The sequence below is a fragment of the Pelophylax lessonae genome (assembly GCF_965119305.1).
Source record: "Pelophylax lessonae genome assembly, chromosome: 4".
Classification (NCBI taxonomy): domain Eukaryota; kingdom Metazoa; phylum Chordata; class Amphibia; order Anura; family Ranidae; genus Pelophylax; species Pelophylax lessonae.
This window is the reverse complement of record NC_138771.1, coordinates 600,203,194-600,230,987: the sequence shown is the minus strand read 5'-3', so window position 1 is coordinate 600,230,987 and position 27,794 is coordinate 600,203,194. Positions and strand designations below refer to the sequence as shown.

The window sequence follows — 27,794 nt, the reverse complement described above, 5'->3', positions numbered from 1 at the left end:
GGCGATGCGCTAAAATTTTCTATAGGTTATCAGTTATGAGTTACAGAGGAGGTCTAGTGCTAGAATTATGACTCTCCCTCGGATGGTCGTGGCGATACCTCACATGTGTAACATCTGACAGGACTGGCCTAGATTGGTTAAAGCGCATAGTGCATCCGGAAAGTATTTACAGCACGTCACTTTCTACATTTCGTTATGTTACAGCCTTATTCCAAAATGGATTAAAATTCATTATTTTCTTCAAAATACTACAAACAATACCCCATAATGACAATGTGAAAGAAGTTTGTTTGAAATCTTCGCAAATTTATTAAAAATAAACAAAAAAACTCCCATGTACACAAGTATTCACAGCCTTTGCTCAATACTTTGTTGAAGCATCTTTGGCACCAATTACAGCCTCAAGTCTGAGTATGATGCTACAAGCTTGGCACACCTATTTTTGGGCAGTTTCTCCCATTCTTCCTTGCAGGACTTCTCTAGCTCCATCAGGTTGGATGGTAGGTGTCAGTGCACAGCCATTTTCAGATCTCTCCAGAGATGTTTAAGCAGGATTAAGTCTGGGCCAGTCAAGGACATTCAGAGTTATCCTGTAGGCAATCCTTTGTTATCCTGGCTGTTTGCTTAGGGTCGTTGTCCTGTTGTAAGATGAACCTGCGTCCCAGTCTGAGGTCTAGAGCAGGTTTTTATTAAGGATGTCTCTGTACATTGCTGCATTCCTCTTTCCCCTCGATCCTGACTAGTCTCCTAGTTCCTGCCGCTGAAAAACATCCCCACAGCAGGATGCTGCCACCACAATGCTTCACTGTAGGGATGGTATTGGCCAGGTGATGAGCGGTTCCTAGTTTCCTCCAGATAGGTCGCTTGCCATTCAGGCCAAAGAGTTTAATCTTTGTTTCATCAGACCACAGAAATTTGTTTCTCGTGGTCTGAGAGTCCTTCAGGTGCCTTTTGCAAACTCCAGGTGGAGTGTCATGTGCCTTTTACTGAGGAGTGGCTTCCATCTGGCCACTCTACCATACAGAAATAGAAGTCCCAATAAACAATATAAAATATAAACACAGTCCAAAGTCCTTGAACAAGAAGAAGGTAATTGAACTTGAAACAGGATCCCAATCACCGGTGACTCAGTGTGAGATAAAACAAACACCCAATTGTGACAGCCAGAGGGAACCCTTACCAGATGTAGTTGACCCTCATATAGAGAGGTCAAAACAAGCAAAATGCAATCAGGACCACAGGATCATCCGGATGAACATAACTCCTCCTAGACCAATCGTAGGGCAATCCTATACTCCCTCAGGCTGCATCACAATGTAAATCCTCCGTTTCCACAGTCCCCAATGTACCTCAGAACAAATGGACAGGCAATAGTGCAGATTGCATAGGACTTAATTTTAATGAAAAAAAAATATTGCACTTATATATGAACAGAAGATAACAGCATATCAGCATAAGTAATGATTTAAAAGCCGTTTTTTCAGTTCATATGCAAGTGCAATATTTTCTTTTCATTAAAATTAAGTCCTATGCAATCTGCACTATTGCCTGTCCATTTGTTCTGAGGTACATTGGGGACTGTGGAAACGGAGGATTTACATTGTGATGCAGCCTAAGGGAGTATAGGATTGCCCTACGATTGGTCTAGGAGGAGTTATCCTGTTCACCTGGATGATCTTGTGGTCCCGATTGCATTTTCCCTGTTTTGACCTCTCTATATGAGGGTCAACTACATCTGGTAAGGGTTCCCTCTGGCTGTCACAATTGGGTGTTTGTTTTATCTCACACTGAGCCACCGGTGATTGGGATCCTGTTTCAAGTTCACTTTCCTTCTTGTTTAAGGACTTTGGACTGGGATTATATTTTATATTGTTTATTGGGACTTTTATTCTATATATTTTTATATAGATATTTGGCATACGTATTGGCGCTGCTTCCATTATGTTTTTATGTATTTTATAGGCTTTGTATATCACCTATGTAGCTGGCTGCCTTTTCACATATTCATTTATGCATTTATATTGATCCTGACATATATCCAAGCGCAGATATCACTTCCTTTTATTACTCTACCATACAGGCCCGATTGGTGGATTGCTGCAGAGATTGTTCTTCTTAAAGGTTCTCCTCTCTCCACAGAGAAACGCTGGAGCTCTGTCACAGTGACTATCGGGTTTTTGGTCACCTCCCTGACTAAGGACCTCCTCCACCCCCCGATTGCTCAGTTTGGCCAGGCGGCCCGCTCTAGGAAGAGTTCTGGTGATTCCAAACTACTTCCATTCACAGATGATGGAGGCCACTGTGCTCATTGGGATCTACAATGCTGCAGAAATGTTTCTGTACCCTTCCATTAGATCTGTGCCTCGATAAAATCCTGTCTTAGAGGTATACAGACAAATCCTTGTACTTCATGGCTTGGTTTGTGCTCCGACATGCCCTGCTAACTGTGGAACCATATAAAGACAAGTGTGCGCCTTTCCAAATCATGTCCAATCAACTGAACTCCAATCAAGTTGTAGAAACCTCAAAGATGATCAGTGGAAACCGGATGCACCTGAGCTCAATTTTGAGTGTCATGAAAAAGGCTATAAATACCTTTGTACATTAAATTTTTTTCATTTTTTATTATAAATAAATTTACAAAGATTTCAAACTTCTTTCATGTTGTCATTATGGGGCATTGTAGAATTTTGAAGAAAATAATGAATTTAATCTATTTTGGAACATAAAATGTGGAAAAAGTGAAGCGCTGTGAATACTTTTTGGATGCACTGTATAAGAAGCACAGGTTTGTGCATTGCATAAGAGTAAGGGGCCCAAATGTTTCACCTTGCTATGACGCATTATAAACCAATGAGAGTGCTATGGCAGGCTAATAAACACTTTAACATCTTTTGCAGCCCAGGTAAGCACAGTTCTAAGTTATAAAAAAAGCAGAGCCTCTTTGGTCCAGTCATGTAGCGAAGACATTTTTCAAGCTATTTCAGTATTAAGTTGGGGCCATAAATAGCACATGATGTCATAAAAGCTCCTGCTCCCAATTAGCCGTTTGCTAATAGAATCAGGAGACAAAAGTCTTCTCTAACCTATGTCACATAATTCCCTTAACGGTAACTCATAAAAAGTCCAGGGCCAACTGGTATCCTAATGATAGGCTGACTCAGAGGGCTTTATTTAATAATGAATGATGAGCTGGGGCCTGAAATAAATGAAGATTTAGCTCACTGGAGTCCGGCAAAAGGAAACGGTTCTAGGATCAGGTGCTCATCGTAGTTCTCTGTCTTCTAAAAGGAAGCCCAAACCGGCTTACTTATAAGGAGTAGAATTAAGGGAGCTTACATTTCACTACCTGGAGTGTCAAAAGGGTGGATTTACTAACGAAGCATTTTCATTTGCAAAAATCAATCATAATTACATGGTTAAATGTGTGGAAAGGTGAGGGAAAATCCACTTTGCAAAAAAACACCCAAATTTTATGTAAGAAAAAAAAGTTTTTGCTTGCGCTTGATTGTGTAAAGTCTAAACAGCTTTACCTCCTCATTCACTAAGCTATGTGAAACTTTCCAAAGCGATTATAGTCCACTGCTTAAGGTAGATCAACCCCAATGCCTTGGTATAAGCAAATGCATATTAAGCACTGGCACGCATGATATGCATGACCTTGATCTGGGTCCAAGGCCTGGCCGAGGTAAGGATAAGCATTACAAATACAGTTCACAATGGCAATGGTTTCTCTCCTACTTCCGAGTAAAGAATATGGTTCCTCTCATACTCCTCCTGAGTGAAGGATAAAACCAATCTGGCAGAACATTTCTTGGAATGAAGCTTCCTCTCTTTGCACCATGTGTTGTGGTAAGCCTTATGGCAAGGTCTAAGAAAAACCCATCCCTCAGGACTAGCGATGGGCTCGGGTGTGTTCAGACTGAGTCCGCCAGGAAGCCGTCACTGCACACCGCCAATCATAGCATCTGCTGGTTGGGAACTGCCTATGACTGGTGGTGTGTAGTGACGGCTTCCTGGCAGGCCCGATCCCAACACACCAAGCCCATTGCTACTCAGGACTTCGGTTTCAGGCAAACCGTCCAAGCCAGCTATCGTGAAGCAGGAGAAACACAGGATCTTGTGAATGAGAGTCCAAAGGATCCAGCAGGGTCACAGAGAGAAAGGTCTGGTACACACGATGAGAAAATCGGATGGAAAAAAAAACGCATTTGGAGCGTTAGTTCCAAAATCTATTTGTTAGTACAGAGCTTTCGAGAGCCAATCACGACAGTTCATGCAAAAATATTCCATAGGAATTTGTATTTTTTACATTTCTATTTATGGTATGTGTATATTCATCCATACATGGTATACGGGTATGTCTTTTTAGGGGGATTGGTAAACAAGACCAATAGAGTTGTTACTAGTTAGGACCTTTAGGATTGATACATTTGTTTACGTAGCACCCCCTATTGGTTTTGAAATTATCCAAAGAGACGAGCACGAAAATGTTTCTCATAAGAGAACAGAACAAATGGTTTTCTTTATTCAGTACATTTTTAGCCTGTAAAAATAAAATGACCAAGACGAGCACGATCAGGAACATGAAAAACAAACACTGAACAAAAAAGGGCAACAAAAAAGATTTGTTTACAATAAAATTATACTAAAATTACAAACTTAAACATTGTTTTCAGGATAGAAATAAGTTTAAAGTATAAAGGCAAAACTTTTCATTTTGTTTTAGGCCCTGTTCCCACCTGAGCGTTTTTCAGCTCATAAAAAACGGTCATCTCTGAAGTTCCAAAACGTCCAAAAAGAAAAGTCCCATTCATTTCAATGGCCTCTGTTCACATATGAGCTTTTTTGTTGCCTGAAGCTCAATAAGTACATGAGCTTCTTTTTTGGCAGATTACAAGCGATTTTGGTAAAATGTCAATGCCTGCCTCCAAACCGCTACAAAAAAAATCGCCTGAAAAACACCAGAAAAAAGCGCCCAAAAACGATACGCTAAGGTGTTAATGGAGCCTTAGAGTGGATGGGGATTGGAAAGCTTGTCAGTTTTTATTACTGTCTGTGCCCCAGTTAGGAGATTCACCCTCTCCATTTGTCATGTTTACCATATTCATTGAAAATAAAAAATCTAGAAAATCCCAAATTTTGGTTTGTTGCCAGAAAAAGTAAAAAAAAAAAAAAAAAAAAAATCTTCCAATGGGGACACTAGTTCTGGAGACCTGGGGGTCCCCAAAGAATTCCCTTAATTTGCAGTGATTTACTCAAACTTCCTGTTTTGGCTATGGGACAAGAAGTGAAGGGAAATCTCCCTAATGGGACTGACAGTGATTATAACCTCCCCATATTCCTTAAAAAAAAAAAAAAAAAGTTTTTGCTATAGTTCTTTAAGCCCCCGTTCATATCGGGGCGATTTGACATGTCAAATTGGGGCCTACTGCCGGTAGCGGCACTTTCTAAATCGTTGCGGCAACAATTCCCAAAGTAGTTTCTGCACTACTTTTGGCGACTTCGGGGCAATTTCAATAGACATCTGTGCAGAAACCCGCACAGATGTCTGTCAAATCGCCCCCGAAGTCAGATTGACATGCGGGTTTGAAATCAGCTGAACTCTTAGGATTTCAAACCCGCATTTAGCGTAAACCTAGGCTCAGAGCAAGACTATGGATGTTCAAGTACCATGCCCTCCTGGACCTTTGGAAAAAGTAATCCATAGGGATTGATCTGAGTAACTGCTGCTGCTATAGAGCACAGGAGGTTCAGCAGGCAAATGCTGTTTAGAAGAATTTCTTCAGTGCATCGGCAAAGAGACGGGTCTATCACCTAGGGACCTTAGCAAAAAACGGAAGCACTGAGAGGGAGGGGTATGTAGGGCTGGATCAAGCTTTGCTATTTGCCAGTGTCAAATAACCTGGAGGTGGAGCATAACCCAATGGGAGTCAACTTTCCTGTAATGTACGATTAAAAAATGCAATTTTCCCTCTGCATTAACTATAAAAAATCCTAGCTGGAAGAATCTTCTGAATCAGACACTTGAGAATGACAGATTCATGGTCCCCAGTGGCTCCACCCACTGGCCAATTTAATACCAATGAGTCCAGTAGTGACAAGGCTTATTCAAAAGAAAACACAGTACATAGCAGGGGGCCAGGAATTCAACACTCCTGTCAGATGCAACAGATTCTTCGAGCACCGGTCCCTTCAGTATACCGATGCTTTTGCCCCTTCTGTGCAGGGGGCACATTTTTAATTTGGCATCTAAACTAAAAGCACCAGTGAACAGCAGGCAACCTATGTGTTAACTTTCAAATCACAAACCCTGCACCCTGGAAGCATCTAGAGTGGTTAATTTCAGGTCAAAAAGGCCTCATACCCAGACTGCCTCAATTCTAATCTAGCACGGTTTCCTCCTTCAGAAGGTTTAATAAATAAGGCAGTAGCATTTTATATTTTATTATAAAGTATTAAATAGCGCCTAAATAGAAAGGCAACACAAAGTGATTACGTGCTTCCCCAGAGTGCCTACCTTTGTTGTACACTGTCGCACAGTATTTATCAGTTCCTGGATGACAAGATCCACACATTTCAGACATGGTTCCTTCAGCTTCACTACTTGCTTCTTTACTATGGCTTCAAAGGCCATATCTGGTGTAAACAGACCCGTCCTGTATGAAAAAAAAAAAAAAGGTTAAAGTACTATGTAAAGTTTTAGTTATGCAAGCAGAATGATGAGTAAAAAGTAATATCAGATGTCTGCACACACCTTTCTGAAACCCCCGAAATTGTTGTAAGTTTAGACTATATAGGCAAAAGCTTGCACAAGTGTGGGCCTGCCATTAACAACACACAATCATTATTTAGCAGCAGTGGGAGGATCAGGTCAGTAAAGACAATGCAATGAGGCGGCCTTAATGAAGCCCACCTAATCCGGTCTATAGCTCTCTGCAGGCGCGGGAAGGCGAATGGAAACAGTAGGGGCTTGTACCGACGTGTGCAACAAGCCGTAGCATTCTGAGGACCTCTCACATCTATATCTCCTCTACCATTATCAGCTCTCCTTAAACTGCACTGACTTCATTGTGAAAAACACACTTCTCCAACCTTACCTCAGTGCATGCCATTGAGGTATGGCTGGAGAAGTACGGATTTCAATTCAAAGCCAGTATAGTTGACAGAGAATTGACGGAAGAGAAGAGATAGAGATAAACCCGGCGGCAAGCAGCATGTCCGACTCCTTTTCTATTTAGACCAGGTCTATATGTATTTATGTAAAGCTTTTGTTTAAGTACAACTGTTTGGAGACCACTTTACATTACAATACTCGACTGCAATCGATATGGCTTCATTATACACCATTTTTGATTGTGTGTAATATATATATATATATATATATATATATATATATATATATATATATATATATATATATATATATATATATATATATATATATATACATACATACATACACACACACATACATATACACACACACACATGCACATATACACACATATACACACGTGTGTGTGTGTCACTACGGAAGAGTGGGTGTAAAGCCGCTACCCAGGGTGCCATTTAGCCTCAATTCATCATAGAGCATCCGTTATACACAGCACTAGGAGGCCAAAACAGGAAGGTAGGGGGCATGAAGGGAAGGCATAAGCTGTCACTTTATGGTGCTGCTTAGAGAGTACAGGTTCACGTTAATTCTCGGCTCCAGATAATGTTTTAAAATGCCCAGATAGAGTGGATTTAGAAACTATAAAGCCTTCCCAGGTGTCCTGGGAACGCTTCCCCTAATTTCTTGTTCTGTTAATATCAAGAAGTGAAAGGAAATAGTGACATTCAAAGAGGTTCTAATCCTTCTGCAGTCTACGTGATAAAAGGTATTAGGCCGGGTTTGCACGACATGCGAATGTGACTGGCTATCAATAGAGCGGATTCACACAGCTCCGGGGCGTGCGTGGTCCGCATTCCAAAAGGGTCCGGTGCATGTTTGGGTATGTTCAGGTGTGAATTCAGGCAAAAATTCAGACCCGATTCACACCTGAATCAGTGAACAGGAACGCACCGGATCCCATGCTGGGAACTGCGGCTGCACATATTTGAACCCGGCCTTACTGGCTTATTAACATGGGGACAAGAAGTGAGGGAACAGCTCCCCAAAGGGGACAAACTGCAACAACAATGGACAGGGCTTCTAAACTTTCTACAGAGTATAGAGAAAAAAATAAAAATACTGACGCTGGTGCAGCACTTTAATAAGGCAGCCCGTAGAGGATTCAATTTTCTTTCCTACCACCACAGGTTTCCTTCCACTTCCAGGCTGGAAGAACACAATGACTGCTAGTGGCTAGAGCCGCCAAAAGTGATTGCATGACAAAAATCAGAAAGGCTGGTTTGTACCAAAGCTGATCGATGGACCAGCTAGGGTACAATCAGCCTGCCCATACACGGATCGAAATTCGGCCAGTCCCTGCTGAATCGTCTGAATTTCGATCCATATATGGCCAATTTTAGCCATCCAGAAGCCATAGGCTTAAAAAACTAAGTGCATCTGATCCAGCTATCTGTGTAATGGCTGTACTTACCTCACACCATGAATATTCTTAATGGCATAGCTAATTTCTCGTCGTAGATCCTTCTCATCAAATTCCATCTAAACAATGGGGAATAAATTAGATTAGTTCTGGTAAAACAATTTGATTTGCCAAATTACATTTTTTATAAAGAGGTACATTATTATTTCTGATTATGCTGACAGCTTCAGGGTACATCTGTTTAATTTCACCTTTCAGTCCTTTATTTTGCCGTCTGATCCAAACAGGCACCCCAACAAAGAAACTGTCAACAATAAAACTCACAAAAGATTTGTTTTACCCCCAAGCTACAGAAAAGACATGTTTTATCAAAAACAACCCCAAAAGCAGTTCCCTGAAAGAGGAGGTATTATACTCGTCTCTCCGGCAGCCCACGTCTCCTACCTTCCCTACATGAAAGTACTGCAGCCTCCATTAAGACTATTCAACATTTGACACTTCTAGGAGTGTCAGATGTCTCTGCCCCGCCTCCTGCATTTTTTTACCATGAGATTATCAAATGAGTTCGATAGTCATAGCATATAAGTTAATTTTATAACAGCACTGTAACAGCAATACAAACAGTAATTTCTCGAAGAAAATGTGTGGGTATCTTCACAAAGCAGAGTCACAAGCTTCAAGATCAGTGCGATTAATAGCAGTAAGCAATAACTAAATTAAAATTCAATGTAGAAATTGCATGCACAGCTCAGTGTACATTCTACAGATAACCGAGCAGGCAGGTATTTTTATTCTATTGCAAAAGAGAAATTGCATGTCTATTCCGCAATAGAGAGCCTCTGCCTACTTGCAGTTTTCTAATTCCGGACTTTAGTTCCGCTTTAAACAATAAGTTTACCTTTTGTAACATGTTACATCTTTATTCAGGGTATAAGGGCTCTTTCAGACGGCCGCTCCGCTGCTTTTCTCCGCTGCGGGACTTTTTTTTTTCACGGAGCAGATGACATTTGTGTCATCCGCTCCGTGTGCCCGCATATCATCCCATCCGTCTGCGGATGATATGCGGACATAATGTAAGTCTATGGGCATTGCGGATGTCAGCGGATGACACCGCTGACATCCGATTTTCCTTCCTTTCCGTTTTTTACACGGATGAAAAAATAGGGTTCTGTTGCGTTCCAAAAAACGGAACAGAACTGAAAGGAAGAAAATCGGATGTCAGCGGATGGTATTCCGCTGACATCCGCAGTGCCATAGACTTACATTATGTCCGCATATCATCCGCAAAAAAATAGGATGATTTGCGGACAAGCGGAGCGGCCGTGTGAAAGAGCCCTAAGATGTTACTTTGGAGAAGTCTGCCGCTCAGCTCCACTCCCAATTCCCCAATGTGACAGAGGGTATCTGTACATTCTACAGATAACTGAGCAGGAGGGTATTTTTATTTTATTGCAGAACAGACTCTGCATGTTTTTTCACAATAGAGAGCCTCTGCCTACTTGCAATTTTCCAATTTCAGACTTTAGTTCTGCTTTAAAACAATAAGTTCATCTTTTGTAACAGGTTACATATTGAGTCAGGGTATAACATATTACTTTGGAGAAGTCTCCAGCTCCCCTCCATTCCCAATCCCCCACCGTGACATACCGGGTGCAATGCTTTGCTGCAATTTAAAAAGTAACAAATGCACAATTTTTTCCCTGCAAAACCATGTGCACTTATAATTTTTTTTTTTTTTTTTAAAGGTGAACTTCACTTTTAAGCACTGAGCTGCTGCTAAGATATGCAATAAGTTTTTCCATAAAGATTAAGTCCACCTTTGGAACATATTACATATCCCATCCATTTTTAGGGTGGAACATGTAACATGTTCCAGCATCAGCTCCTTCTCCCTACCGATCATGCCAACTCCTGCAAAAAAACATGCTTTTTTTTTTTTTTCCGAAAGATCAGCCTTAAGTGCCGGTTCACACTATTGCGATGCGGGAACACTGCGAATCTACTGCATGTTCCCGCATCGCATTCGCAGCACAGGCAGTTCACACTGCCATATGCGAATCGCTGGGGGTGTCAATTCAAAGTTAACAACACCCCCAGCTCAGATTGCATATCGCAGTGCGATCTGACAGTTCGCACAGGAATCGGATCGCACTAGTGTGAACCACCATGCAATCCGATTCTGCTGCGGACCAAAAAAAAAGGACCTCTGCAAGTTCACTGCGATTGCGGTGCAAATTCAGCCATACAAACAGTTTGTATGGCTGAATTCGCACCGCACAGACATCACAAGTGATTTTAAGAGCAGTGCGCTCCGAATCACATGCAATGTCTGTCATCGCAATAGTGTGAACCGGCACTAAAGGGCTCTTAAAAGTCCAATTATAGGGAAGCCCAGCAAATAGGACTGAGGTCAGTAAGGTATTCATCTCATGCTAGTAGGATAAGATATAGGGGCCCAGAATATAAAGGAGAGATAGCAGACTTGGGATTTGCACCACCAGGACAGAATATTCAAATTCGGATAAATGTAATGCAGGAGTTCCAAAAAGTAAAACAGTGTTGCTTTAAAATTAATCTTTTTGGTCTATGTCCCTGTTGGAGTAAATACCCCTCACTTCCTTTTCTTGTACTCCCACAAGAAAACATGTATACAGTGGATATAAAAAGTCTACACACCCCTGTTAAAATGTCAGGTTCCTGTGAGGCAAAAAATTAGCCAAAGAAATCATTTGATAACATTTTCCACCTTTAATGCGACCCATAAACTGTACAACTCAGTTGAACAACAATCTGAAATCTTTTAGGTGGAGGGAAGTAAAGATAAACTAAAATAATATGGTAGCATAAGTGTGCACACCCTTAAACTAATACTTTGTTAAAACACCTTTTGATTTGATTGCAGCACTCAGTCTTTTTGGGTATGAGTCTCTCAGCATGGCGCATCTTGACTTGGCAATATTTGCCCACTCTTTGCAAAAACACTACAAATTTGTCAGATTGCGAGGGCAACTCCTGTGCACAGCCCTCTTCAGATCACCCACAGATTTTCAATTGGATTCAGGTCTGGGCCATTCCAAAACTTTAATCTTCTTCTGGTGAAGCCATTCCTTTGTTGATTTGGATGTATGCTTTGGGTCGTTGTCATGGAGAAAGATGAAGTTCCTCTTCATGTTCAGCTTTTTAGCAGGTTTTGTGCCAATATGTACTGGTATTTGGAACTGTTCATAAATCCCTCTACCTTGACTAAGGCCCCTGCTCCAGCTGAAGAAAATCAGCCCCAAAGCATGATGCCGCTTCCACCACGCTTCACTGTGGGTATGGTGTTCTTTTGGAATTATGGCCAAAAGGTTAAACTTTGGTTTCATCAGACCATAACACATTTTCCCACATGCTTTTGGGAGATTTCATATGCATTTTTGCTAAATTTAGCCGGGCTTGGATATTTTTCTTCTTAACCACTTGCCGACCGCCGCACGACTATCTACGTCGGCGGTCAGCCCCTCACAGGCAAACTAACGTAGGTCTACGTCGCTTGCCTGTGAGGGTCTAGGGAGCAAGCGCGCCGCCAGAGGCGCGCTCCCGCGTGGTCACGGACCCCCCCCCGCGCGTGTGACCAGCGGACGCGATGTCCGCCGGTCACTCGGCGATCGGCGGGGGAGAGGGAGAATGTCCGGCAGCTTGTGTAAACAAGCCACCTGTCATTCTCCTCGCAGTAAAGACACTGATCACACGGATCTAGTATGTAGATCCGTTGATCAGTGTCCTTACAGCTGAAGCCACAGCCAATCACAGTAGAAAGCACGCCCCTAGGGACACACACAGCCCCTCCCTCCCAAATAAAGTTAACCCCTTCACTACCAGTGTATTTTTACAGTAACAGTGCATATGTATAGCACTGATTACTGTAGAAATGTCACTGGGACCCCCAAAAGTGTCACAAATGTCAGTCAAGGGTCCGATCTGTCCGCCCCAATGTCGCAGTACCGCAAAAAAAAAAAAAAAAAAAAAAAAAAAAAAAAAAAAAATCGCAGATCGCCGCCATTACGCGTTAAAAAAACAAAAATGACAAAAATCTTTCCCTTTGTTAGTAAACGCGATAACTTTTGCGCAAACCAATCAAAATACGCTTTTTGCGATTTTTTTTTTACCAAACATAGGTAGCATAAAACAAATTAGCCGAAAATGTTAAAAAATTTTGATTTTTACATTTTTTTGGGGGGAATTTCATATAAAAAAATGTGAAAAATATTGTTATTTTTGCAAAATTGACGCTATTTTTTTGTTTATAGCGCGTGATCAAAAAATCGCACAGGTGATCAAATACCACCAAAAGAAAGCTCTGTTTGTGGGAAAAAAAGGAAGCCAAATTCGTTTAGGTACAGCGTCGCACGACCGCGCAATTGTCCGTTAAAGTCACGCAGTGCCGAATCGCAAAATACCCCCCTGGTCAGGAAGGGGGTAAAATCTTCCGGGGCTTAAGTGGTTAAGAAAAGGCTTCTGTCTTGCCTCTCTACCTCATTGCCCAGATATATGAAGAATACAGGAGATTCTTGTGACATGTACCACACAGCCAGTACTTGTCAGATATTCCTGCAGCTCCTTTAATGTTGCTGTAGGCCTCTTTGCAGCCTCCCTGACCAGTTTTCTTCTCGTCTTTTCATCAATTTTGTACAAAGGTCCAGTTCTTGGTAATGTCACTGTAGCTCCATATTTTCTCCACTTGATGAATGTCCTCACTGTTTTCCATGGTATATCGAACGCCTTGGAAATTCTTTTTTACCCTTCTCCTGACTGATCCCTTTTAACAATGACATCCCTCAGATGCTTTGGAAGCTCTCTGTGGACCGAGACTTTTGCTGTAAGATGTGACTAAGAAAATGTCAGGAAAGACCTACTAGAACAGCTGAACTTTATTTGGGGTTAATCAGAGGCACTTTAAATGATGGCAGGTGTGTACTGCCTCCTATTTAACATGAGTTTGAATGTGATCGCTTACTTCGGAACACAGCTACATCCCCAGTTATAAGAGGATGTGCACACTTATGCAATTACATTATTTTAGTTTTAATCCCCCCCCCCCCCCCACTCCCCAAAAGATTTCAGCTGGTTTTTCAATTGAGTAGTACAGTTTATAGGTCACATTAAAGGTGGAAAAAGTTTTGAAATGATTTATCTTTTTTTAAAATTGCAGAAACCTGACATTTTAACATGGGTGTGTAGACTTTTTATATACCCTGTATCAATGAGAAAATTCTAAAATACTCATAACAAAAACGTACACATTTAATAAGCTTAGCATCTCTTGTGTGCTGAGGTGTAAAATACCCCATGCTTCTTGGTGCCCAGAGAGGCGCATGTGCCACATATAGCCCAACACAAGGGAAACCGAGCACACAAGGAGATGCTAAGCATACCTTCGCATGAGGCCTTAGACCAAATAGGAGGGGAAAATGAATAAATGTGCTACTTTAGTTTGAGAATTAGTTCCTGAACGTCCAATGTGTTTAGTTCTACTCTTCTCTAATCATAACACTACAGCAGTTTATGCATCAAAGGCTAATTAAAATGATTTAATTTTGTGGATACCTCATATAGTATTGGCTATTTATTGCATTTTGCACACAGATATCCTAATAATAAGTTACAATAAAACATTTTACAAGACTTTTAAAAGAATGCAAGTAGGGTTACAGGAGTTTGAGGCCTCTTGCAATTTAGAATTTTTAAGTAGCTGAAAGCCACAAAGGAGAACATGTGCAGCATATATCCCAAAAATATCAGTTCAGCATGCTTGTTCTACAAAATAATGAGTAGCTATCAAATATTAATGGGAAGTGGATGAGAGGGTAAAGGAAGGCACTAAATACACAGAAATTCTGAAACTGCAAAATAAATGTGTTACAAGAATAAAAGGAAAGCAAGTTTAGCTACATACGCAAAAGTGCCATGGCTGCCAGGAGATCCTGTCCTTAAATTGGAACTAAAGTAGAAAAATTTTCCACTTTAAAGTGGTTATAAACCCTCACAAATACACAGTGAATGGGCTGGTCTCAGGTGATACACAGATAAAACAAATCCTAAATCAATTGTACCCGTTTATCTACACTACTCAAAAAAATTAACACCACTGAAAACTAGGGATGCACCGAAATTTCAGCCACCGAAATTATCAGCCGAAAATGAGCCTATTCCATTTCGGCCGATAATGGGTTAACATTACCGAAATTAATATGGCCGCCGTGAGGAAGGAGGAGGGCGCAGCGCAGAGCAGGTTTTAACAGTCCCGCCTCTGGCCGGCCGCCCGTCTCTCAATGACGTCCCTACTACTACGATCTGTGCATTAATGAAGGGACATACCAGGCGGGAGGGCGGGGCGAGCGGCCGCTAATAGATATAACTATGTGATCCTTCCCTGTCAGCGGGACTGTGTGTGAATGAGAACTGAATGAAAGTGAATGGCAGTGGGGCGGGGGGAGCGGCCGCTAATGACTATAACTATGTGAGCTTTCACTTCCCTGTCAGGCATGTATCTCAGCTGACAGGGAAGTGAAAGCTCACATAGTTATATCTATTAGCGGCCGCTCGCCCCGCCCCACCGCCCGATGTCAGGTCAGTTCATTCACACACAGTCCCGCTGACAGGGAAGGATCACATAGTTATATCTATTAGCGGCCGCTCGCCCCGCCCTCCCGCCCGGTACGTCCCTTCATACACACACACATCGTAGTAGTGACATCACCGGGAGGGGGAGGGTGTACTGCCGAGGGGGACGCTGAGGCAGTGGGGGGGGATGGGGGGGGGGGGGGGAGAGTTGAGGCAGCTTACCAATGGTATTTGTATTATGAAGCATGAGGGGTTAATGTATTGTCACTGCTGGTCACTCATCTATTAGTGACCGACCAGTGGCAGTTAATCAACCCCTTTGTGCTGCATTAGTGCAACCAGTATCAGTGTTAATTAACACTGGTTGCACTGATACTGGTTGCACTAATGCAGCAAAGGGGTTAATTAACTGCCACTGGTCGGTCACTAAGATTAATGACCAGCAGTGGCAATACATTAACCCCCTCATGCTGCATAATACTAATACCATTGGTAATTAAATTAACCTCTTGCCAACCCGTCACAGTACATATACTGTGACAGGGTGGCAGCGACAGGTGTACGTTGCTACCTGTTTTTGGTGTATGCCCCTGTTCTATCCATTTTACATTTTTTTGGGGGAAAAAGTCATTTTCGGTTTTTGGCCAAGGGCATCCTGCATTTTCAGTTTCGGCCCAGAATTTTCATTTCAGTGCATCCCTACTGAAAACACATCAGATCTCAAATGGGAAAAAATATGCTGGATATCTATACTGATATGGACTGGGTAATGTGTTAGGAACTAAAGGATGCCACATCGTTTGATGGAAATTAAAATGATCAACCTACAGAGGGCTGAATTCAAAGACACCCCGAAAATCTAAGTGAAAAAAATTACGCAGCAGGCTAGTCCATTTTGCTGAAAATTCATTGCAGCAACTCAAAATGGTACTCAGTAGTTTGTATGGTCCCCACGTGCTTGTATACATGACTGACATTAGGGCATGCTCCTAATGAGATGACGGATGGTGTTCTGGACCAGGGCATCACTGAGCTCCTTAACAGACTGAGGTGCAACCTGTCGGCGTCGGATGGACCAAAACAATGTCCCAGAGGTGTTCTATTGGATTTAGGTCAGGCCAGCGTGGGAGCCAATCAATAGTATCAATTCTTTCATCCTCCCAGCAACTGGCTGCCTACTCTCAGTACGAGGCCGGGCATTGTCGTGCACCAGGAAGAACCCAGGACCCACTGCACCAGTGTATGGTCTGACAATGGGTCAAAGGATTTCATCCCAATACCTAATGGCAGTCAGGGTGCCATTGTCTAGCCTGTAGAGGTCTGTGCATCCCCCCCATGGCTATGCCTCCCCAGGCCATCACTGACCCACCACCAAACCGGTCATGTTGAACAAGGTTACAGGCAGCATACCATTCTCCTATGCTTCTCCAGACCCTTTCATGTCTGTCACATGTGCTCAGGGTGAACCTGCTCTCATCTGTGAAAAGCACAGGGTGCCAGTGATGGACCTGCTGATTCTGGTGTTCAATGACAAATGCCAATCGAGTTCCATGGTGACAGGCAGTGAGCACAGGGCCCATGGGCCCTCAGGCCACCCTCATGAAGTCTGTTTCTGATTATTTGGCCAGAGACATTCACACTAGTGGCCTGCTGGAGGTCATTTTGTAGGGCTCTGGCAGTGCTCATTCTTTTCCTCCTTGCACATAAGAGCAGATACCGGTCCTGCTGATTGGTTAAGGACCTTCTATGGCCCTGTCCAGCTCTCCTGCAGTAACTGCCTGTATCCTTGAATCTCCCCCCATGCTCTTGAGACTGTGCTGGGTGACAACACACAACAAACCTTCTGGCAATGGCACATATTGATGTGCCGTCCTGGAGGAATTGGACTGCCTGTGCAACCTCTATAAGGTCCAGGTATCGCCTCATGTTACCAGTAGTGACACCGACCCTAACCAAATGCAAAACTAGTGAAAAAGTCAGAAATTAGTAGGAAAAAATAGTTGAATTAAATTCTTTTGAGCACTGTACATTACTCTTGCTTGCCTATGAGAGCTGTATATTCAATAATCCTACCTTCAGTACACCTGTCTGCCCAGAATGGAAAGATAACTTTCAGCGGGTGTAAGTATCATGCTGCTGCTAGTTAACCACTTCAGTGATAGTTTAAAAGAAACTGTTTGGAGATGGAACACTGGCTAAAAGAAATTATAATATTCATTTGGGTACAAAGTTTTTCTTTGGTGGCATCTAACAGCCACTGGGGTTATTTTATTTTTTTTAAACTTTACAGTATAAAATGAAAAAAAAAAAAAGACCAACAATTCGGGCTTGCTTCGATTTCTCTTAACCTCTTTTTCGTAAAGATAAAGAAATGAAGAAAAACACAACATGACAGTATAGAGGTAAAGTAGAATTAGTAGTGCCTGGATCAGGCTGACTTCACTGCTTCTCCATGTAAATCATTTTGAATGTTAAGCATAGCCACAATTCCACTTTAAAATTATTAATAAAAAGGCATAGCGAGAATTATTTAGAAAATCAATCATGCACTTTAATGATAAAGCTCAGAAAAAAAAAAAAGAACATGGTCGCCACATTTTAAAATGATATAAATTATACTATACCTTGACCAGCTCAAACGGAAATCGCTCATGGAATATTCGGTTTATCCTGGCACCTCCAGAAAGCTCTAGGGTGTCTACCTGATCCCCAGAACCTTCAATTCTCTTCTCAAAATCCACCCCCAGCTGCTGGACCATCCTACAAGGAGATAAAGGGGTTTAAAAATGTAATACTGTATATTGCAGCTTACCAGTTGGCAGATAGTGATTACATGGTATCTTATTTTTAGGCTTTCCTCTGTTGATCCGGCAAGTAATACACCATCATGCACATATGCTATATAAGCAAAAGCTGAATGTTAAGTGCTCAAAAAAATGTATATACAGAAACGCAAACACATATGCTACAACACACGTGACAAATGCCTAAAAATGCAGAAAACTGACCTCAGTGGTGAGGTCACTAGCACATATATGTGTATCAAAATTATTATAGTAAAGCAATATGTGACAAAAAAATAATAAGTCCACTGTGAAAAGTGAAAAATCACTATAGAGCGTGACAGTCTCTGTATCCAAACTCCCGAGCGCTCTTCTTCGAATGTATTCAGTGCTTCACCACGTGCTGGTATATAAAAGCACTCCCCAGATCCCCTGGTCACAGGGACCACTTTCACCTTTTTATATATACACAAGAGATATGGATTTTTTTAACTCTTCTACAGTAAGCACAATTCACCTCAACAGGTGTACTCCCCTCAGACAATGGATAGCGATTGGTGTAAAACACAATTGACAAGGTGATCGTGCAACACGGTTTAATAGATTAAACACAACAGAAAAAAAAAAAAAAAACTCTGCAGTAGTTGTGCTTACATTTAAAAGTGCCCAGACCGACATCAGCTCAATAAGCCTGCACTATGCCCAGTTAAGATATGTACCCGCTCTCTCACGCTAGCTCCGGTTCCCCGGGCGGCGTGCCTACCACCACTACCCAGGAAATTACGTCAGTGGTTAACCACGGCTGTCAGGCAGCAACCCAATCTCTATGCATTTCGCCTTTAGAGGCATTATTAGGAAATCCGGTTGCTGCCATTTTCCTGGAGACCTAAATAACTGCTGCCCTATTACTATTGGTGGAAAGCTACATCGACATAAAATGACATTCCAATTATGCTAGGATTACATATTGCACCCCACAAATTAAAAGTCCAACAATGGACCACCTAATAAGTCCTTACTTAATATTATTTGGCTATTGCTTCTCAAACAAAGAGCTTACAATCTACTGGCAATATGATACACTCCCACCCTCTTGTTAATTTACCCATATCCACATAATACATAACAGTCAAACACAATATAACAAAATGTAATAGACAATACCACATCATCACTCAAACAAATAAATTCTCCAATTCAAAAAATGCTCATCAAGATGCTGCTGAATAATATCAAAAGATCGCTGTCACCTATTGACCAAATAGAGGTATTGAAACTACTACTGTACTCCTCTTTTAAGAATCTAGTGTTAAACCATTTATTGGCATGACTTACAGTCAGGATATCTGAAGTAAACTAAGACGTGGATCTCTCTCTCTATAGCATATCTATCCTCGGCATATTCCAAAAAATATAAAATGTAGAAAATAGTGGTCTAGGCCAGTGGTCCTCAACCCTGGCCTAGAGGGCCCACTAACAGGCCAGATTTTTAAGATAACTGAAATACATCCCAGGTGATATAATTTGCTGCTCAGTGATTGCAGTATTCTAGTCTGCATCTCCCCAAGGTAATACTTAAATCTGGCCTGTTAGTGGGCCCTGTAGGCCAGGGTTAAGGACCACTGGTCTAGGATATTAAGTATGACAACTACCTTCACTCTGGTGGATGCTCTCACCCCCCACACTCCAAGGGATATATTAACTAACCTGGATGGGCTTACCCTCATTCATCATGGATATAGGGACATATCAAATAGGCATTTACCCTCGCAGTCTCATAAGAATTGTATAGAAGGTTATTTTGGAAATCATTGAGGTAACAATTAAGATCAATATCCAGGTTAAAACCAACCGGACTCCACGCATTTAAAACAATGAATCCATTGCATTTCATTCTGAGATATTTGTTTTCGCATATCACTCCCCCTCCAAATGTTTATATACTCTATCAATTCCAAAAAATGCAATGTGGAATCCCTGCCATGTCTGAGCCTATAGTGGTTAGAAACGCTATGCTGCTTATAGCCCTTCTTAATACTACCAATATGCTTGCCTATAGGTTTTGACAAGGTTTTAGTGGTTCGGCCCACATACCTTAGCCCACATGGACAAATGAGCAGGTATGCGACAAACCTAGTGCCACACGTAATAAAATTTGTCCAATTTATTATTCCTTTTTTCTTCCTCCCTCCTCTACATCCTCTTATCCTGTTTTAAGAAAAATAATATCTAAAAAATGTACCAGACCCTCCCAGGAAGTTGAGAAAAAAAAAGAGGAGGAAACATTCACCCCCCATCTGAGGGGAGAGTTTAAAATAAAGGGATTTTTGACTTACCGTAAAATCAATTTCTATGATGTTGACAGACCAAGCTCCTGCCATTCTTCACCATTGGGTTAGCTGCCCCCTACAGGAGTAGGACACTAAGCAGAAAAAAAATTCTGGCTACACCCATGGGCATTTCCAGGGGGTATACTCCCTTTTCCCGCTATAGACCCAGCTTCAATTCTTCAGACCAGTGGGCTTATGCTGCTCTCTCTTCAGGAGTAGGACTAGGCGGAAACATGTTTTGGTTAGGCCCCTGGGGGAGTCCCAGAGGGTGTACCATCACTTCCTGCTGTATGACTCCAGTTTGTAACAAGCAGTGTCAGAAGAACAAACAACTCAAACCCAACAGAGGGGTGGGTGCGGTGTCTGTCAGTGGACCTCAGAGAAAAGGATTTTTATGGTAAGACAAAAATCCAGTCTCTTTCGTTCAGTGACAGACACCGCTTCAATTCTTCAGATCAGTGGGATGTCCCAAAGCAGTGTCAACTTCAGGGGTGGGGGAAGAAAAAAAACACAACAAACGCAGAATTCGCAACAAGGCTTAACAGCCAACCAGGTAACGGCAGAAGCTCAACTAGGAACAACTGGAGCTCACCACCAGAAAAATTATCACCCTAAAGAAGTGGAGGGCTCCGCAACCGCAGCCTGCAAAAAACTTTGCGGCTAAACGCCGCATCCGAAAATACAAGTACATCCACCTTATAAAATTTTGTGAATGTGTGTACAGACGACCACGTAGCCGCCTTGCACACCTGAACTACTGCTGCCTGATGACAGAAAGCCCAGGAGGCACTAAGCGCCTTCGTAGAATGCGCTTGAACAGGGAAAGGAAGAACCTGATCCTTAATGGAATAGGCCTGCACCACCATCTGCCTGATCCACTTGGAAATGATTGCAGCAGATGCAGCCTGCCCCTCACGAGGTCCATCCATAAAAACAAAATCTGATTTCCTAATCGGTTCAGCTACCGCCAGGTACACCTGAATCGCCCATACCACATCTAAGGAATGTAAGGCAAATGTCTTAGGATGTGTAAGCTTAGGACGTAGGGACGGTAGCACAATGTCTTCATTCACATGAAACCCCGAGATCACCTTAGGAAGGAACGCTTGACAGGGTCGCAACACCACTTTGTCCCTATGATTTACCAAGTAAGGTGACCGACAGGACAACGCAGCCAACTACGACTCGCGACGTGCAGAAGTAATAGTTACTAAGAAAGCCACCTTCTGCGATAGCGCAAACAGAGGAATTTCTTGAATATTTTCAAAGGGAAGCCTTTGAAGCACTGACAGACCAAATGGAGATTTACAGAGGTACCAGATGGGGAACTCCCTGCACAAAAGTGTGAGCAAGGTCCACAGATCCGGAAATAAGCAAAGATGTCCCCCCACCCCGCTCAGGTGAGGGCACCCCTTCAGGCTGGTGAAGGCTTGTCGGCGGAACCAGAAGCACCCGCTTTGGACTTGCCTTACCAGGGTCTCTTGGAGCCTCCCGCAAAGTTACGGGTGGATCTCACCCCTTTTCCTGTGAGCCAGCCGGACAAAAGCGATGATTGTAAGCCGAAAAGGGATCCTGCTTACAGTGGGGTTCTTGCCCCTTAGAAGCCTGTGGAGGCAATGTACTCCCGTAAAGGCCCTTAATGATCTCTTCCATAGAGGCACCAAACAGACGGTCACCTACAAAAGGGAAGATCAGTCAGCTGACCAGTACTTCAACCAGATCATGTGGCAAAGGATCACCACAGTCACAGAAACCCTGCAGGCAAAGGTGGCCGCATCCAGGGATGCATCACAAATATGCTGTAACCCTTGGATCAACTGATCCGCCAGCTCAGAAGGGTGTTGACTCCCCTAAAGATGCTGGCGCAAAATCTTAGCCCTTTACATTAAGTCTGGGATGCCAAGGTGATAGGAAACACTGGTCTTAAAATCGAACCAGTCACAGTGAGAAGGTACCGGACCGAACTTCCTAGAAGTAGATTTCCAAGCTTTTAACAACGTAGGAATCACCGACTCATACAAACCTCTATCCTTTAGCACTTGGCGTTCAACAGCCAAGTCATCAAAGCCATCAACTGTAATGCAGGATGGAAGATCGGTCCTTGGGACAGCAGATCCTCCCTGAGAGGAAGCTTCCAAGGAACGTCGGTCACCAGCAGCACTAGGTCGGCGTACCAAGCCTGGGGAGCAAGTCCGGAGCCACTAAAATGACCGTAATCCCTTCTGCCTCGATCCTGCGTAGGAGTCTGGGCAGAAGCTTGAGAGGAGGGAAGATGTAGATCAGACAATACTGACCTCACAGGGCCACCAGTGGATCCCTTGATCGAGCCACGAAACTCTGCATCTTTCTGTTGAGCTGAGAAACCAACAGATCCATCTCAGGGGTGCCTCACCAGAGACACAGCTGATGAAACACCTCCAGATGAAGGGACCACGCCCCCTGATCCAAAGCCTGCCGACTGAGGTAATCTGCCTGCCAATTTTGACCCCGGGAATTTGTACGGTGGAGAAGGCTGGAAGGAACTGTTCTGCCCACCTTAGAATATCGGCTACCTCAGGAGCCACCAGGGCACTTCTTCAAAACGGGGGGCTGTTGGCTAGGAGGAACGCTGCAGCTCAGGACGAGGCCATAAACATTGGTGGGGGAAGTGATATGCAAAAACAAATATCAGAATAAAACCCAATGGATTCATAGTTTAAATACGTGGAGTATGGTTTGGTTGAACTTGGATACTGACCTCAATGATTTCTAAATTAACCTTCGACACCATTCTTATGAGACTGAGGGAGACTGAGGGTAAATTCCTATTTGGTATGTCCCTATATCCATGATGAATTAGGGTAAGTGAGTGTCATGGGGTGGGTTCACCCCCAACCAGGTTAGTTAATTATCCCTTGAAGTGTGTGGGTGAGCACATTCACTAGAATTAAGGTTGCGGTCTTACTTGAAATACGCCTAGATAACAATTTTTTTTATATATATTTTTTACATTTTATTTTTGTGGATGTGGCTTTCCACCAATAGTATGAGGGAAGCACCCATTTAGGACTCCAGGAAAAAAGGCGGCAACTGGATTATCTGATAATGCCTCTATAGGCGAAATGCATAGAGATCGGGTTGCTGCCTGACAGCCGTGGATAACCACTGACGTCATTTCCTGCATATTGGTGGAACGCACACGGGCCGGGGAACAGGAGCTAGCAGTGAGAGAGAAGGTCCATATTTTACCAGGGCTTGAATGCCGAAGGGCATAGTGCAGGCTTATCGAGCTGGTGCAGGTCTGGGCACTTTTAAATGCAAGCACAAACTACTGCAGAGTTGTTTTGAGAAAAGAAAAAAAACATTTGGGGCTCTGGCGAGTGCATTTATATACCTGCAAATGGTGGAGCACTGAATACATTGTAAGAAGAGCACGCATATTGCCACAGCACGGGTTTTTGGTTACAGAGACTGTCACGCTCGATAACTGGCTAAGAGATCGTATTCAGAGAGTAGTGGTTAATGATTCTTATGCTGAATGGTCTAGGGCAGTTAAGTGGTGTACCCCATGGCTCAGTGTGACCCTTACTTTTTAATATATTTATAAAAGGATATAGGGTCTGGGATGAAAAGAACCATTTCAGTCTGGAGTTATTCCACTGCATAGCTTGGTGTCATCTGCAATGTCTCCAACTTAAAAGCCGACCTCAATGCACTGTTTCATTGTGGCAGATGAGGTTTCTTGATAGTTATGAACTTGGAGGTTTAAGAATATGAATGCATCATACATACTAGGGGGGTGTACAATTGGGGGAATAGTGGAGAATAATCTGGGTGTTCTGGTAGATCAGAAGCTTAATATTAGCATGCAATGCCAAGCAGTGGCTTCCAAAGCCAGAAAAATTATTTCTTGTATTGAGAGGTATGGACTCCAGAGAAAGATATTTTGCCTCTGTACATATTAGTAAGGCCTCATCTGGAATATGCAGTTCAGTTTTGGGCACCAGTTCACAAAAAGAATAGTGGGGAACTGGAGAAAGTGCAGAGAAGGGCAACCAAACTGATAAGAGGCATGGAGGAGCTCAGCTATGAGGAAAGATTAGAGGAACTGAATTTATTCTCTCTTGAGAAGATTAAGGGGGGGGTATAAGATCAACATGTATAAATACATAAGTGGTTCATATAACTTGGTGGCGAGTTATTCACTTTAAGCTCATCACAGAGGACAAGGGGGCACGGTTTACGTCTGAAGGAAAATAAATTTAATCTCCAAATACAGAAAGGTTTCTTCACAGTAAGAGCTGCAAAAATCTGGAATGGACTGCCTTAAGAGCTGGCTCTGTCCAGCTCAGTAGATTGATTTAAAAAAAGGCCTAAATTCTTTCCTAAATGTACATTATACAACTGGATACTTCTATTTATAGGTAAAGTTGATCCAGGGAATATCTGATTAGGAAGGCATTTTTTCCCCCTGCTATAGCAAGTTGGATCATGCTTTCCTGGGGTTTTTTTGCCTTCCTCTGGATCAACTGGGGTATGGGATTCTGCATATAGGATTGTACAAAAAAAAAAAAAAAGTTGTCCTCTTTATTGGTTAAACTGGATGGACTTTTTTTTCAACCACACAAACTATGCTAGCAGCTTTGCCACTTACTGAAGAAGAGCTTTTGTTTTTCTTGTGGGGTCATCCGGTCGGAAGTTCTTGAACTCTTCAACCTCTTTCTCCAAAGAAAGCATCTGGCTCTGAAGCTTACTCCGCAATGCAGGAAGCGTTTCCCGAATGTGATTGGTGAGTTGCTGTAAGGGGAGGGGCAAGGGAAGTTTAGGAGTTGCCCATTTAGAAAATGATAAAGCAGGTAATTCAGCATTATACAATGGAGACAGAATAGAGATGAAGAGACAGCAGAGGACAGATACACAGAAGTCAATGCTTTCATTTCTGCTACTAAAATCAAACCCATGGACTTGTACAATATTGTACCTGTGCTTGTAAGAACAACCGGCTTCAGAAAAGTACTAGGGCCATTGAGGTTGGTCATAGACGGATAGAATTTAATAGAAATTCTTAGGAAAATTTGTACGAAAATTCTCAGAACATCTGAATATAGTTTGAAAGCTTTAATTTGCTTTTAGAATGAATGGACTTTACGAACGAAACCACACAGTTAAAAATTTGTTCTTGGAAAAATTTTCCATCCTGCTCCTTCGATTTGTCTTGTCAAAACGAAAATCGATATGACATGACGAATGATTAGAAAAACAAAAACTTTCTTAGAACATTTTTTTTCCTAAGAATTTTCATTCTAATATCTACCCATCTGTGAGCGTTCCCCTTCTCTCACAGATACCAAACACAACTACTACCCAATCACTGACAAGTCCCATAAATGTCCACTAACCACACTCATTGAACCAATAAAGAACTAGCAGGATCAATAAAATAAGCGCAATGTACCAACAGCATTAATCAATTTTTAATAATCTATCACTGATTTGACTTTCTGGGGATTCCTGTGCAGTGACTCGATCTTTTGCTCTGATTTACCCATTATGCCGCCACTAAACAAATACAAGAACACCTCAACAGAACTGTTGAAATGGTGGATTGACAGCAATCTGCCAAGGAGCAATACAGTTCTGAGGCTGTCATGAAGGTAGACAATCCTGGTTTCACTGCCCCAGGAGGAGTATGAAGAATGTGAATAAGGAACAGCTGCTTTCATCAGAGCCACAGGTGTTCATGACAGGTTCCCCTTAATGCAACTATGGTCATGAGAACAGAATCAGATGTACACAACTCCACTCTACGGACTGGACTGACACTACTTTGAAAACTAGAGTGACCTGTGCCTGCCCCACATAGTTCACTAAACTTTGTAAGAATAAAACGCAACCAACCACTGCTGCTGCCCACCACTCTTGAGGATACAGACACATACCACCAACCCCAAAATAAAAAAACCTACCATAGGAGAGAGCCCTGTGTAGCATTGATTAAAAATACATAAAGTTGAATATGTACTGTATTATGAACATATCACATTGTCAGAACTGCATATTAAAGAGCAGCCCCGATACCTGGTTCAGTGTTTTCTGTAGATGTGGTGTCCCCATTCTGTCTGCTATGTGTCGGTATCCAGGATGAGAAAGGAAGAACTTTCTTTCGGCAGCAAGAGCAGCACGGATATCCTTTTTACCATCAATGTCCTTCTGGCTTCGGTTGACTACTCCAACGTAGCCTATGAGAGAAGGGTGCTGATGTCATTCACAGCAGCATATGCCAGCAATGCAGAGAAACCTTCCAGAAACTCCTAGATAAAGCCATGTTTTTTAAAGCAGAACTCCATTCTATGTTATTTTTAAAGCGAGGTGATGACAATGGCAGTCCAGAGTTCAGAAAATTGCAGGGGTATGGTCTTTGAACAGTCACCTACCTACATATACAGTGTGGTACAAATGGCTGAAACCAAAAAGTTGAAATGAGTTACCATAAAATTCTTATGGAGCACATCACAGGACACAGGATGGAGTATTCTGGTACATTGGGTTATGAAAGCTGCAAGGACAGTCCAGTATAAATCTTCCAACTCCCAGCATGCTTCAGTTTTGTTAGCAAGCAACAGTAGGAGTGGATCATAAGAATAGAGGGGAGGGACCTGTATGCAGTAATGTACTCCAAGAAATAATTTACAATAAGTCAAAAAACTGAATTTTTGTAAAATCTTAACTGTAAAATTCCTTTCTCTTACGTCCTCCGACAGTCGCCGCCTCTTCATATTCGTCACATATGGGGGTATTAGACTTTGCTCCGAAGGAGTAGCTAGGCAACAGAATATGTTAACATTAAAGCTTTTAACATATCCCACCCTCAAGGGGTGGTCCCCTCAGTCAATACCCTCCTACTTCCTGCAACCATATCTCAGTTTTTGTGGAATAGCAGTAGAGTATACAACCAAACCCCAAAAGAGGGGCGGGGGCGGCGACTGTCGGAGGACTCAGAGAAAGGAATTTTACAGGTAAGATTTTACAAAAATTCCGTTTTCTCTTACGTCCTCCGACAGTCGCCGCCTCTTCATATTCGTCACATATGGGGACGTCCCAAAGCAGTGCAAACATGAGGGGTGGGAAACGCATCCGCGCCGAAAGGCAACGCAGTCTCCGCATCAAAGAAAGGAACCTTACCAAAGGAAGGAAACCAGCTGGGCTACAGGAAAAACAAGTGCTCAACTGGAGCAACAACCCAGGAAAAGACAAATAACCAGGGGATAAAAAACTTATCCCAACAGCCAGAGGTCCCCAACAAGGGACCCTAGGGAATTGCCGCACTAAGAACCTTGCGGCCAAAGGAAGCATCCGCCGATGCCTGAACATCTACTTTGTAGAATTTTGTGAAAGTGTGCACGGTCGACCAGGTCGCCGCCTTACACACCTGGGCTACAGAAGCCCCATGACGACAGGCCCAAGACGTACTCAGAGATCTAGTAGAGTGCGCCTTCACAGGCACAGGGGGAACCTTCCCCTGCAAAGCATAGGCCTGTTCAATGGTCTGCCTGATCCATTTG

At 42.6% G+C, this 27,794-nt stretch overlaps 1 protein-coding gene across 2 annotated transcripts in view; it reads right to left on the bottom strand.

Moving 5' to 3' along the window:
* The window catches only part of DNM2 (dynamin 2), a 256,519-nt gene that overhangs the window by 89,532 nt on the left and 139,193 nt on the right, over positions 1-27,794 (bottom strand). For both annotated transcript variants that reach the window (XM_082254569.1, XM_082254568.1), the window contains exons 6-10: positions 26,311-26,471; positions 24,887-25,029; positions 17,765-17,900; positions 8,589-8,656; positions 6,521-6,659 (exon numbers count right to left, since the gene is read on the bottom strand). In XM_082254569.1, the coding sequence (XP_082110695.1) occupies positions 6,521-6,659; positions 8,589-8,656; positions 17,765-17,900; positions 24,887-25,029; positions 26,311-26,471 (647 nt within the window). The remainder of the gene's footprint in view (positions 1-6,520; positions 6,660-8,588; positions 8,657-17,764; positions 17,901-24,886; positions 25,030-26,310; positions 26,472-27,794) is intronic.